This window comes from Diceros bicornis, chromosome 23 (assembly GCF_020826845.1).
Source record: "Diceros bicornis minor isolate mBicDic1 chromosome 23, mDicBic1.mat.cur, whole genome shotgun sequence".
Lineage (NCBI taxonomy): Eukaryota > Metazoa > Chordata > Mammalia > Perissodactyla > Rhinocerotidae > Diceros > Diceros bicornis.
In genome coordinates, this window is record NC_080762.1 from 55,479,813 (window position 1) to 55,492,612 (window position 12,800).

Below are 12,800 nucleotides of genomic sequence, written 5' to 3' on the forward strand. Positions count from 1 at the left end.
TATGGCAGCCTGGTCTCACGTCAGGGTTACCGAGGCTAGTTAAAAGAGAACGTCGCCCTTGCCGCGTCTGTGCCCTCGGAGCCCCGGGGGTCAGCCGCCCGCAGGCGCCGGACAGGTCAGGGAGGAGCCGGCCGACGGAGACGGCCCGCCGGCCAGCGCGCCCAGCGCACGGCCGCTCTCGCTCGCTTCGTCTCTATGGTGAGGCGCGCGCCCCGCCTCCGCCGGAACTCAGCGGGGCTCGGCGCCTGCGCAGGGCCAGAAGGAGTTCCGGCGCCGGCGAGGCGGTGTTGGTTCCCGGGGTCAGTTGTTGCGGTTGGTGGCCCGTCACTGCGCCGAGATGCTGCGGAAGCTGCTGGTGAGGGGCTTCTCGGCGTGGGTTCGTGCTGTGTGGCGGCGCTGCGAGCGGAGGCTGGGGGCCGGGAAGGAAGAGCCGCTCCGGGACAGCAGAGGGCGAGGCGGCGTCTGAAGTCACCTTGGCCCCGTCCTTCAGCCGGGCGTCGCCCCCTCCGTCCGCTGCTCTCGCCAGGCTGTGCTGCGTGGCTGTGGGGGCTGAGAGGCGGGAAGGGGACCGGAGGGCGGGATAGGACGAGCCGCGCACCCCGCGGTCGCTGGCGAGGGGGCCCTGGCGCGAGCAGCCCGCGGTCCGGGTGGGAGCCGCCCCTGCGAGCCCGGAGGGTGTGTGCCTGGGCCGGGCGGCGTCGGGAGGCGGCCGGACAGGCGAGCCGCTGGCTTCGGGCGGCCTGGAGCGGCAGCGTGGCTGCAGTGCGGCGTGCTCCTCGGGGGTTCTGCAGTGCCCTCACCCTCCCCCACTAGGGCGTGCGGAAAAGTTCCCCAGAATTTCCCAGAGAAGGAAAGTAACCGTGATTGTTTTCTTCTGTAATTATTCAGTAAGGTTTTACTGAGCTGCTCAGTATATCATCTGTTTTAGAAACTGGAGTGCTTATGTGTTGCATTATTTAATTCAACTAGATATATAATGCAAGTTCCTTTTAAACGATTTATACCTTCTAAAAGATGTTTTAGGAAAAATGTAATGAGAGAAGCATTTTAATTAAGTAGGAATCATGCCAGTTATTTTGATATCAAGTAATAGATTTTTAATAATAGAGTATTAAAGGAAAACATTTGAGTTTAGTGTATTTCGTTATTGTTTATTTTTGTAATATTTATATATCAATATATTTTCATCAAGGATTATATGATGCTACTGGTTCAATTCAGGTAAAGATCATGATTTTTTCTGCTCAGAATCTGCATGAATTGCTTGTTGAATGTGGTCTTTGGAGACTGCAGAATGTGATATAAAGAGCAGTGAATGGGAAACAAATTGGAAAACCTGGATGCTGCTTTATGACTTTGTTACTGACAAATCGGATATCTTCTAACTCTCGATTTCCCTATTCTATAGCATTATTATTCTATAAAAGATTGATTTTGAAGGTTTCTTTCAGCCCTAAATCTGTGTAATATATATGGATTTTCCATTTCAGGGTCTTCGTCAGGTTGCCCAGAGGACCATAAGTACTGCTTCACGCAGGCCGTTTGAAAATAAAGTTCCTGAGAAACAAAAGCTATTTCAGGTACTGAAATATTTTGTAGGCAGTTGTTATTTGTAATAATTAAACTTCCAAAAGGTGGAGATAGGAAGTAAATCTGGAGATTCTGATTGGTAGTGATCCTGTTGTATCAGCAAAGGAATAATGAGACACTGTCCGCTGATAGCTAATTGGGCATTTGGTGTATCTAAGGGGCCCTCGGGGAAGCAGAAGAAATGGGGGGGGGAGGGTGTAGGTCAAAGATGCTTTCTTTGGAGGAATTATATTGGGTTGGCACTCTCTGGGGTCGTTGCACAGGAATGGACAAATAGACCATAGAAAGAGCCTAGAAACAGAACAAATATATATGTAGAAACAATATATGTTAAAGGTGCTATTTCATATCAGTGAGGAAAGGATACAATAAATTGGTATTGGAAAAATTGGCTATTTTGAAGAAAGTAAAGTTAGATCCCTTCAGTATTGTATGTTAAAAGGTAAATTGCAGATATAAATGCTTCTATCTCAAAAAAATCTTAGAGGAAAATGTAGAATATTTCTTTTTTCCCCCTGGTTTTATTGAGGTATGATTCACGAATAAAAATTATATTTTTGGGTTGTACTTGATACATATTTTTTAAAGTGTACAGTGTGATGTTTACTGTACCTACAAATGATTACCACAATCAAGTTAATTAATACATCCATCACCTCACATAGTTACCTTTTTTGTGTGTGTGTGGTAAGTGCACCTAACATCTACTTTCTTAGCAAATTTCAAGTATACAATACAGTATTATTAACTATAATCACTGTGGGAGAATATTTTTTATAATCTTAGGGGTGGGGCATTCTTCCTAAGGAAGTCTTTACAGAGCCTAGAAGCTGTGAAGGAGAAAAGTTGCAAGGTTTGGTGACATAAAAATTTAAAATGTATTTATGATTACAAGAGACAAGTGACAAATTGAGAGCAACTTTTTAAAAAGTTAATATCGTTAGTATACAAAGAGCTCCTACAAATCAATAAGAAACGCAAATTAAAATAACAAGTTACTAATTTTTTTTCCTATTTGATTGTCAAAATGTTAGAAAGATTTAAATAGGTTATATTAGCCAGGTGTGGGATGGATACGTTCATACTCAGCACTTTCATCCATGCTAGGTAGTAGTATAATTGGTACAAAAGTTTTAGAGAGAATTTGAAAGTATCATTAAAAACAAATCACATACCCTATCATCTAGGACTCCCACTTTTAAGAATCTTTCCTACAGAAATAGTAGCATAAGTATATAAAAATAGGAAAGAGGAAAAATAGGAGTATAAAATCATTATGAGATCTTAATACCAAAAAAACCCCCAGCAACCTCAATACCCATTGATAGAAGACTGGCTAATTCACTTGTATTTTTGCACAGTGGAATGCTATGTAGCCCTTAAAAGGAGTGAGGTAGGTTTAAATGGACTAACTGAATGGTTTTTAAGATAGCATTGAGCAAAAATAGTATATGGTAGACCATTATATAGCACAGTCTCATTTTGTATATTAAACAAGTATGTGTATAAATTAGAAGAAAGGACAATATAAGCATTAAAAAATATTTAAGCATGTATACCATGCTGTTAATAGTGGTTTTCTCATGAGGAAAAACTTAGTGGGACAGAGCAGTTTACCTTTATAAGTAGTTAGGTTATCAGTGATTGTTTTTGTTTTATTGTGATGTCTGGTTTTTATCAAATAAAATTTTAAGTGATAAAAATGTTGTATCATATATACTGCATAAAAACAAAATACTTATATTTAACGGATGTATTAAATACTGTGTGTCAGGTGCCAGATTAGGGGCTAAGGATATAATTTAAGGTTATAAACCAAAACTCTCTCCCCTTTTTTAAGGGAAAAAAAATCTTCCCTATGACTAAGTCGAAAGTGTGATAATTACTGATTTTTTTAATAATTAAGTTGATGAACTCAATGAGTGTATTTTCACAGCTTTAAGGTTTTTATGTTCCTTGGAAAGAACATCTTTATTGCATTTCAAATTAACTGTAAAAGAAAGAGTGTTGACTTTTAGGAGGTTTTATTTTAAAAGGAGTAGTAGAAGAGAAAGAATCAGGAAAATTGTAGTCCTTTTTAATTTTGATATTTAAAATATTTTAATTCCAAGAGTTTAAGGAGCCATTTAATTTTACATGAATGGATTAGTCTTTTGAACTTAGTTGGAAACAAATGACACATGTATTAATTATTATTATTTTTTTAATCTAGGAGGATAATGGAATTCCAGTGCATCTAAAGGGTGGGATAGCTGATGCCCTCCTGTATAGAGCCACCATGATTCTTACAGTTGGTGGTAAGACATTTGGAATGCTTGGTTTATAGAAAAGTAATAGTAAGGATAACAAATAACTTTATTGCTTTTACCATGCTGGTATTTTAACATAGTCTGTCTCTCGAATTGGAGGTCTTACTGCTTTGCATATAAGGATTCAAGAGGGTGATTGATAGGTATTGTGTAAGAGCATTTTAATGTTTTTTAAAAAAATAAACCAATAAAGTTTGATGATTATCTTGTGATAGAGGTGGTTTTTGGAGTGTGCCACTAGTGGCCCTGCAGGCCTGTGTGGGAGCCAGAGACATCCACTCTACCCTGCTTTTTATGACGGGCTTTTAAACAGTTGACTGTGGTGCTTAAAAAAAACACATTTTACATCTAAACCCTTTACATACATATTTATGACAGAAACAAAACCTGTACAGAACAGTACTTATATGCATAGTGCGTTGATATTTTTTCTGTGGATTGGGCGGGTCCATTATTCAGTATTAGTGGAATGTCACAAATTGGTGTTCTAGGTGCAGAGTTAGGAATTTGAATGATTGCTTGCTCAGGGAGGAAGGGAAACAATATTAGAGTGGTGGCTGTATGCTCATCCTGTTGATATGGATGCCACATACATAGATTTCTGTAACCCTTGTATTAAGTCTGTAATGTGTCCTCATTTTAAAGATGAAGAAATTATGTTACTTACCCAAGATAGTGTGGGATAGCTAGGATTTGAACCCTAATTACAAAGTCCTCCTGCCCATGCCAAGCCTTCTTTGGCTTGAATTGAATATACTGCAGGGGCATTTATGGATGAAGACAACAACCAGATAGTGACATTTGGGCTTTCCTAAGATAAAGCCCTAAATTCTTTTTGGCCAATGTGACTATTTTTTAGACATTCTGAAATGTCTAGACATAATTTGTTTTAGTTTCAAATATAAATTAGTTTTAAAAATAAACTTCCAGTTATTAGCTATTCTTATGTTAAATTTGATTGTTTTAAAATTATATATCACTGTTCCTTGGTTTTACATTGATAATACACTTTAGGGAAAGCTTGCGTATTTTGGCTTTTGAGTCACTTTTAGCATTTCTTGGGCAATTGTAAGTTAGTGTAGAAATAACCTTTATATATGTTCTTAATCTTATTTAAAACTTTTTTACATGTTACTGTTAAGGTGACAAATACATTGTTGTGCTGCATCTAACACTTTCTATAGAAGTTAACTAATGTTAGAACTAGGTTAAATGTATTTTATATGTATTTATTTTAAATTTTGCTAGCACCTATTAAAATGCTTTTATATGTTTCCATAAAAGTAGTCTTAATGCCAGCCTTGCCTTTATCTTATAACTTTTTAGCTGGAATATTAGGTTTATACATTTAAATCTCAGAATTTTTTATACGTTCTTCTCTTGTTTCTTTTTACTTTTCAGGCTCAGCATATGCCATATATCAGCTGGCTGTGGCTTCATTTCCCAAGAAGCAGGATTGACTTCGGGGCATCATCCCAGCAGTCAGTTGGTTCAGTTTCATTCAGCTCTCTGTGGACCAGTAATCTGATAAATAGCTGAGTTCTTGTTTGGGGATCAGTATTTATTGACTTGTACCAACTGCCACCAATAAAGCAGTCTTTACCATGCTTTGTTTTATTGTATCACTTTAGGATACATTTTACCAATAATTTCAGCTTTTGATCAGCCTTGTAGATCTTAGGTAGGGAGCAAAAAATGATTCTTTTGTCATTAAGTTTGTACAAAGTATCATTGTGATATTATTTTAGTGAAATTTTATTTTTAGCAGCTCACAATTACACGGTGGACGGTCTTCAGCTTTAATTGAGCCTGATACTTGAAAGCATATTTATTTTGAGTCCTCACCCCCACTCCCTGCCCTGCTGTACTGTATGCTGGGATGTGCTAGAACCTGGAGTTAGTGGAAGCAGGTTTTTGGTTCATGGGCTTCACGTTTTCTTTCTCTCTCTCAGCTATGTGAGTGTATGTTAAAATATTAGATATTTTCCACAGTTTAGAACTAGGCTTTAGTAGAGTAGCTGTGAAATAATCCAGTATTTGTTGTTCTTTTCACACTCAGAATGGGCTTCTATTCTGTTACTTTAATCCATAACATACAGTGTTACTCCCTTTAAAACAGTTCATTTCTAAAAGTTATCTTCTGGGGAAATCTAGTAGTCAGACTTTTTCATCTCTTCTGCAAGATGTACATTTGTAACACTATAAAGATTAGAGTCTAGCTGCGTCAGATCTAGGGAAAATCTATGAGTAAGTGTTCTATAAACTTCAATTTCTGGGTAAAATTGAGAAAAGTAGTGTATTTTAAAAAAATTGAGTCAAATCTGAAATAGCCAACTAAGTCATTTTCTATTAAAACATTGAGGCTTAAGGTACAAATTCATCTCAAAAGATACCTAATAAAAGATATTTCAGCCTTGAATCTTGGAAGTTGGAAAGGATCTTGGTAACCATATTATCTAGCCTGCCACTAAATGCAGGAAACTCCCATCTTTGACAGAATCTTCACATGCACCTCAGCAGAGAACACTGCCCTGAAAGGAGTGGAATAAGTATCAGTAGACGTTTCTACATAGAGAACGTTCTTAAGTTGGTCTGGAATTTGGTCCAATTCAGTATTCAGCACCAAAAAGCAACCGCTGATGGAAACAAGCTATATTTATGAGCATTTTACAAAGGCGAGTTGCACTAATGTGTTTTGAAATGCTTTTACGATGTGATGTAATAGATACTGTTGTGTAGTAGTAGAAAGGAAAAACAGCTTGATAAACCTACAACCTTCCTCTGGATACTGTGAGAGGTACTTTACTTTTTCTGGTATAACCTAGTGAGAAAATTTATAAAATATTTTTTTCGTGCCAAAATACTCTGGGCTATGTTAACACAGCAAGGTTGGGTAAAGTAAAAGGTTAAATGCTTAAGATACTTTAAAAACTTTTTAAATGCACAAAGTAAATATTTGCCTTTCATCCTAAAATTCTGCATTGTAAGCAGAGGTGGAGATGGGGAGGGGGCAAGGGGCAAGATCCCAGAAGAGGGGTTGCTAGACAGAATCCTGTGAAAATGTCTGCTACACTTAGCGTTTAGTAAGAGAGATACTGCTATTGTCAATAGATTTCAAAGACTAACCAAAAGTCCATAGGACAGAGTCCATAGGAAGTATTGAAAATGTGGCCTTCAGGAATCAAAACCACCATTCGAATCTCCTTTTTATCTTTACCACACGTTATCTTTTTGAAAATAGTATCTGTTACTAAACAGAAGAAATTCCATGTTGATGTTATTGCATTAATATAAACACTATGGGAGCTATATTTAAGTGATACTTTGTTATAATTAGTATGCTCAAAATTACACTTGCTGTCTGTAGCTGTTGTAGATGAAGTTAAACCATATTTACAGGTGAAAAAACTGAAGTTTGGAGAGGGCATGCGATTTACCCAAGGCTACAAATAAGTGGCAGCACAAGGTTTCAAATCCAGTTTTATCTGATTAAAGTTCATGGTCTCTCCAGTATACTTCATCTTACCAAGTGTTATAATTAAATATTGACTGGGATAGCTTCAGTATCCTGTTGATTGCAATGGATGCAAATATGAATACCCTACAGACTTCCATCCCCTGTACGTTCATGCTTGAAAGAGTAATCACTGCAGTATGCAGTTCCATTATTCAGTTTCACATTGATCTATATATAATTTGCAATCTACCTATCTAACATGTGTCTCTTCCACTTTATATTTGAGACCCAAACTCTCATCGCTGGCCGTATTGCTCTGCTTCTTGGGTGCATGCATACTCATTCTTCACACCCCTGGGAAAGCTTCCCAGATTCTGGAACATTTGGAACCCTTGACATTCTCCCCTTTGCTCCGGACGTTCCCTGTACTCATCTTCATCAAGAGTTTCACCCCTTTGAATTTAATTATAGTTGTTGATACGACTGGGAACCAGTATTGCATTGTAATTCATCACACAGATGATGGAGTCAGAAGATCCAGCTTCAAGCCTTGGACAACCATGGGTAGCTAGCTTTGCTAAGCTTATATCCTCCTCTGTATAAATGGAGTGATGTCTTGTGCACATAGTTATTCTAATGCATGTGAAGCACAAAGAATGGTTTCTGACACATACCAGGTGTGCAATAAAGGTTAGGTACTTCATTGTTAGCTCTTTCAGAGAAGGAACTATCTTTTCATGTCATATCCCTATCAACTTGACACAGAGTGGGGACCGTGCTGGTCAGGGCTGGTAGGACAGGTTCATGATTTCATCCGTGTGCTGGGTGCCTTCCGCCTTTCGGCTCTGCTGTCCTTAGAGTGTGGCTTTCGTTCTCCTGAGAGGGCTGCCGCAGCTCCAGTTGTTGTGTCTGACAAGTCCTCCTGCAGGTATAATAGGGAGGATTGGTGAAAGAACACGTGTAAGTGAGTGAGCCCTCTCGAAAGAGCTCTGCAAGCCCCCCATGAAGCCTGGGCTGTAATTCTTCGGCCAGACCTTTGCACAAGATCATGCCTGGATTCAGGGAGGCCAAGAGATGTCCTAGCTGGGCATATGGCCAAGCAAAAGTGGAGTTATAAGAAAGGGGGACTGGGTCTTGAGTTGGCAGCTAACAGTCTTTCCCTCAGCCAGTTTCTTTTTTAAAAGAAGAAGGGCAGCACTGGAGAAGACAGGACCTGGGAGCATTTCAGTTCCTAGCTCTGCTTGTTTCTGATGCCCACGTCCGTGCCTGTTCTCAGGCTTGGTTGCATTCTGTTGCCCAATAATTTTCCCTTTTTGCTTAAATTAATTCAGGTAGGTTTCTCAGCCAGGAACCAACCAAAGCAGGATTTCCTGAGTTTCCCACCATCATACCATCTAAATGGAACTGCAGTTCTACCGTTTACCCTAAAAAATAGTTGGTGCTTAATAAATGGTAGCTGTTACTGGTTTCTCTTAGCAGACAGGGATGTTTCACAAAGATTTACTTGGGGAACACAAACGCAAATAGATGTAGAGAATACAAGAATGATCAAAACAAGAATTACGATGCTGCTGTAGCCAGTTTGGTTCAGGGTTTACAGAACTCTTCCTGCTGTTTGAGATAGTTATGCGTAAGTTGCCCAAAGCTGGCAATTTCACAGGCATCTGGCTTGGGCCCCCCTCTTCCTGGGTCCTGGTATGCATGCGTGTGGAGAGCAGCATCTTGTGATCCACTGCCCAGGACTTTTCTTCTATGATACATCAAAATTAATAATTGCAATTAATAGATATTGAGTGCCTATTGTGTGCTAGACACTGTTGTAGGTGCCTGGGAAGCACTGCTGAATAAAATATGCAGATTCCTGCCCTTACAGAGTTTACAGTGAGGGGTGGCAGGGAGGTTCAGTTAGTAAAATATAAAAATTGTACAGTATGTGAGAAGGTAGTGAGTTCAATGGGAAGAAAGACCAAAGGAGAGACCTGGTATAGGGAGGGGTGGGGTGATTGGTTGCAGTAGTAAATAAGGTGTGAGGATAGGCTTCAATCGGAAGGTCATATTTAAATAAAGACTAGAAGGTGAGGGAGCTAGTCAGATATATGGGGAAAAGGCATTCTAGGAAGAGGGAACAGCTTAGAGCAAATGCCCTAGGGTGCCTGGCATGTTCGAGGAACAGAAAGCAAGAGCAGTTACTGCTGACTGAGTGAGGGAGAAGTCAGGCAAGGAGGTCCTTGTAGACTGTTGTAAGGACTTTGGCTTTTACTCTGAACCCTGTGGGTTGCAGAGTTTCTCATAGAAGAGAGGCTTATATGTTTTAAAGAGGATTAGCTTGGCTGTCGTGCTGAAATAGACCATAGGGAACCCAGGGTAGAAGCAGGCAGACCCGTAAAGAAGCTTACTGCAGCAATCCAGGTGAGAAATGGTGGAGACTAAGAACAGGTGTCAGTCATGGAGGCAATGAAAAGTGGTCAGATTATGAACAGAGGAGGATCTTGACTCTATCCATCACCTAGACCTTCGTCTACCTCATCCATCCATCCGTCCATCCACCCAGCAATTACTGAAAGCCTGCTTTGTGTAAGGCACTCTTCTAGGCTTTGAGAATACAACTGTGAACTAGCCCAGGAAGCTCCTTCATGGAGCTTACATTCTAATCAGTGGAGATAGTAAATAAATTCACGAGCGTAATGGTCTACAGTGGGAACTGCTATAAAGGAATCAACAGTGTGATCTCTTAGGAAAAATGGTGGAGTGGAAGCTAGAGGAGGCCTCAGAGGAAGTGATGTTTGAACTGGGACTAGAATAAAAAGAGCCAGCTGTGCTAAAAGTCAGGAGAAAAGCATTCCAGGGAAAGAGAAGTTGCTTTGACTGGTTGAATTGCAGAAGGAAGACCAGTGTTGTTGGAACATAGGGGGCTGGAGAAAGAACGCAGCCACTGTTACCTCTTCTCCAGTGACTAACACAAAAAATAGCCACGTCCCTCCCACAGCATCTAGATTCATCTTTTCTAGTTTCATAATATTATACAACACAGTCTGATACCCATAGTATTGATTTAGCAAGAAGTCTAAACATTAACATGTGGACATTCTATCCCAGCCAATTGTTGTTACTGTTATTAGCAAGAACTAGAAGCTGAGGAAATATAATTAGCAAGAGATCAAACACACAGCAATTACATTTAAACTAGATTTCAGGTCAAGATCTGTCTTATTCCGAAACTCATTTTTTTTTTTTTTTTACTTACTACATACCATGTTACTTCCTAGATGAGAAAAGAAGAAAGAAAAATACTTAGGACAAATTTACTGGTTGGTTCCTCCACAGAATTTATTCTGTTTGAATGGTGTTGTATCAGTGATTATGTTTTGTAAACCTGCACCTTAATGACTGGCAATTTTTTATTCTCTCTCTGATTCCCATGAAACTGGCCATGTATCTGCTCGGATTGCCTATCTCTATGGAAATTATGGTTTTACAGCTGTGGCTTATCATTTACTTTTTTTTTTTTTTGTGAAGAGATCAGCCCTGTGCTAACATCTGCCAATCCTCCTCTTTTTTTTTTTTTTTGCTGAGGAAGACTGGCCCTGGGCTAACATCCGTGCCCATCTTCCTCCACTTTATATGGGACGCTGCCACAGCATGGTTTGCCAAGCAGTGCGTCGGTGTGCGCCTGGGATCTGAACCGGCGAACCCTGGGCCGCTGCAGCGGAGTGTGCGCACTTAACTACTTGTGCCACCTGGTCAGCCCCTTATCATTTACTTTATCAGTTACTTTAAAAGCAAGTCAAGGATATTTTGAAGGACTCATCTCATTAATGAGGAAAACCAAAACACAAGGCATTTTCTAAATTTTTATCCTAGTATAATACATCAGAGGGGGAAAAACGATTAAATGTTTACAATTAGATTGCTTGGAAACTAGAGAGCTGTCTATTGAAATGGTAATTTCAAAGCACACGTGAAGTCTGCTAGAGGAGGAGGAACTCATAACAGATTTTGCAGCCTTAGTGGTAGAATATAACGTGTGTGTGTGTGTGTGTGTGTGCATGGCATATATATCACTTTGGATTTGATCATTGCTTTTCAATTATAAATGTGCCATTAATGTAATGAAAGATGAGCTGTTTCCTTTAATTCTGAGATCACATCAGATCTTTAGTGACCTCTTGTAGGAGGCCCTCATCTTCTCTCTGGAGAGTTGCTAAAAATATTCTCTGGCGTTATTCTGACGATTAAAGGCTGATGTCCTTGTTTGGCCTTGTTATATCTCCTTCCATTTTACCTCAATTAATGCACTGAATGAAAATATTTGTGCTATTAATATTCGGATGCTCTTCCCACAGTGTTTTTTCTTAAAACACTGTGTATATGCTTTGGGAAATCAGTATGGGATGAACCATTTTGACTATTTCGGTCACAAAAACACATCTTTACAGTTTGGTCATTTTCCACCTGGAGTCTATCCTAATGATCATCACAATTTTTTAAAAGGTTTCCTTGCACTTGAGTTGGAACAAGTAAGCAGGAATAGACCAGAAATTCCTGTCCTGGACAAGGAACTGAGTCTCTTTGTTGTTTATTTCCGTCCATATTTATCAGTAAAAGTTTGGACAAAGGCAGCTAACAGAATCCCTTCACAGGACTGAAAGATGGAAAAGCAAACAAAATAAAAAGATATATTTCTCAAGAAGCAATTTTGAATATCAGTTTATTTAAAGTCTTGAAAGATACTTGATGCTCATTTACCAAAGCGACAGCAGCCTAATTGAAATAATAAATCTGTGATAATTGGTTTTTAAATCAAGCTTTTTAACTGGTAGAAATGGATTTTTATTATAGATTATTATTTAGCATGCTGAGAAAAAAATGGACATTTATAGAACACAATAAGTACAATGCATATCTTATATTACTATTTCAGAAGCATTTTCTTAGTATAATGCGAATTCATGCATGGTAAGCACAAAAAGGAATAAAGAGGACTGCCTCTGAGCGTGTTCTGGTCCTTGTGTGCATACATGACTGGAGCAGGCGTGCTTTTGGGGCTCTCTGTGTTTCTTGTCTCTGCTCATTCTTTCAGAATCCCTTCTTCAGAATGGCAGAAACCTGTCCTCTGGTAACCCGGTCTTCCCAGCTCACCACCTGTGTTAGTCTGCTCAGGCCGCCATAGCAAAATACCACACACTGGGCGGCTTAAACAACAGAAGTTTATTTTCTCACAGTTCTGGAGGCTGGGAGTCCCAGATCAAGGTGCCGGCCAACTCAGTTCCTGGTGTGAACCTGCTTCCTGGCTTACAGATGGCTGCCTTCTTGCTGTGTCCTCACACCACCTTTCCTCTGTGGCACCGAGAGAGAGAGCTCTGATGTCTCTTCCTCGTCTAAGGACACTGACCCTATTGGATTAGGGCCCAACTCTTATGACCTCATTTAACCTTAAGTATCTC

General features: G+C 39.8%; 1 protein-coding gene across 1 annotated transcript; it reads left to right on the plus strand.

The window, feature by feature from the left end:
- Positions 1-248: 248 nt before the first annotated feature.
- On the plus strand, positions 249-5,506 carry LOC131420590 (cytochrome c oxidase subunit 7A2, mitochondrial). The gene is made up of 4 exons (XM_058566763.1): positions 249-355; positions 1,491-1,580; positions 3,803-3,887; positions 5,301-5,506. The coding sequence occupies exons 1-4, from the start codon at positions 338-340 to the stop codon at positions 5,357-5,359; spliced, it is 252 nt and encodes an 83-aa protein (XP_058422746.1). The 5' UTR covers positions 249-337; the 3' UTR covers positions 5,360-5,506.
- Positions 5,507-12,800: the final 7,294 nt, after the last annotated feature.

Coding starts and splice junctions, on each gene's coding strand:
- LOC131420590 (XM_058566763.1), top strand. Junction 1,581..3,802: donor AGAAACAAAAGCTATTTCAG/GTACTGAAATAT, acceptor TTTTTAATCTAG/GAGGATAATGGAATTCCAGT. Junction 3,888..5,300: donor CATGATTCTTACAGTTGGTG/GTAAGACATTTG, acceptor TTTACTTTTCAG/GCTCAGCATATGCCATATAT.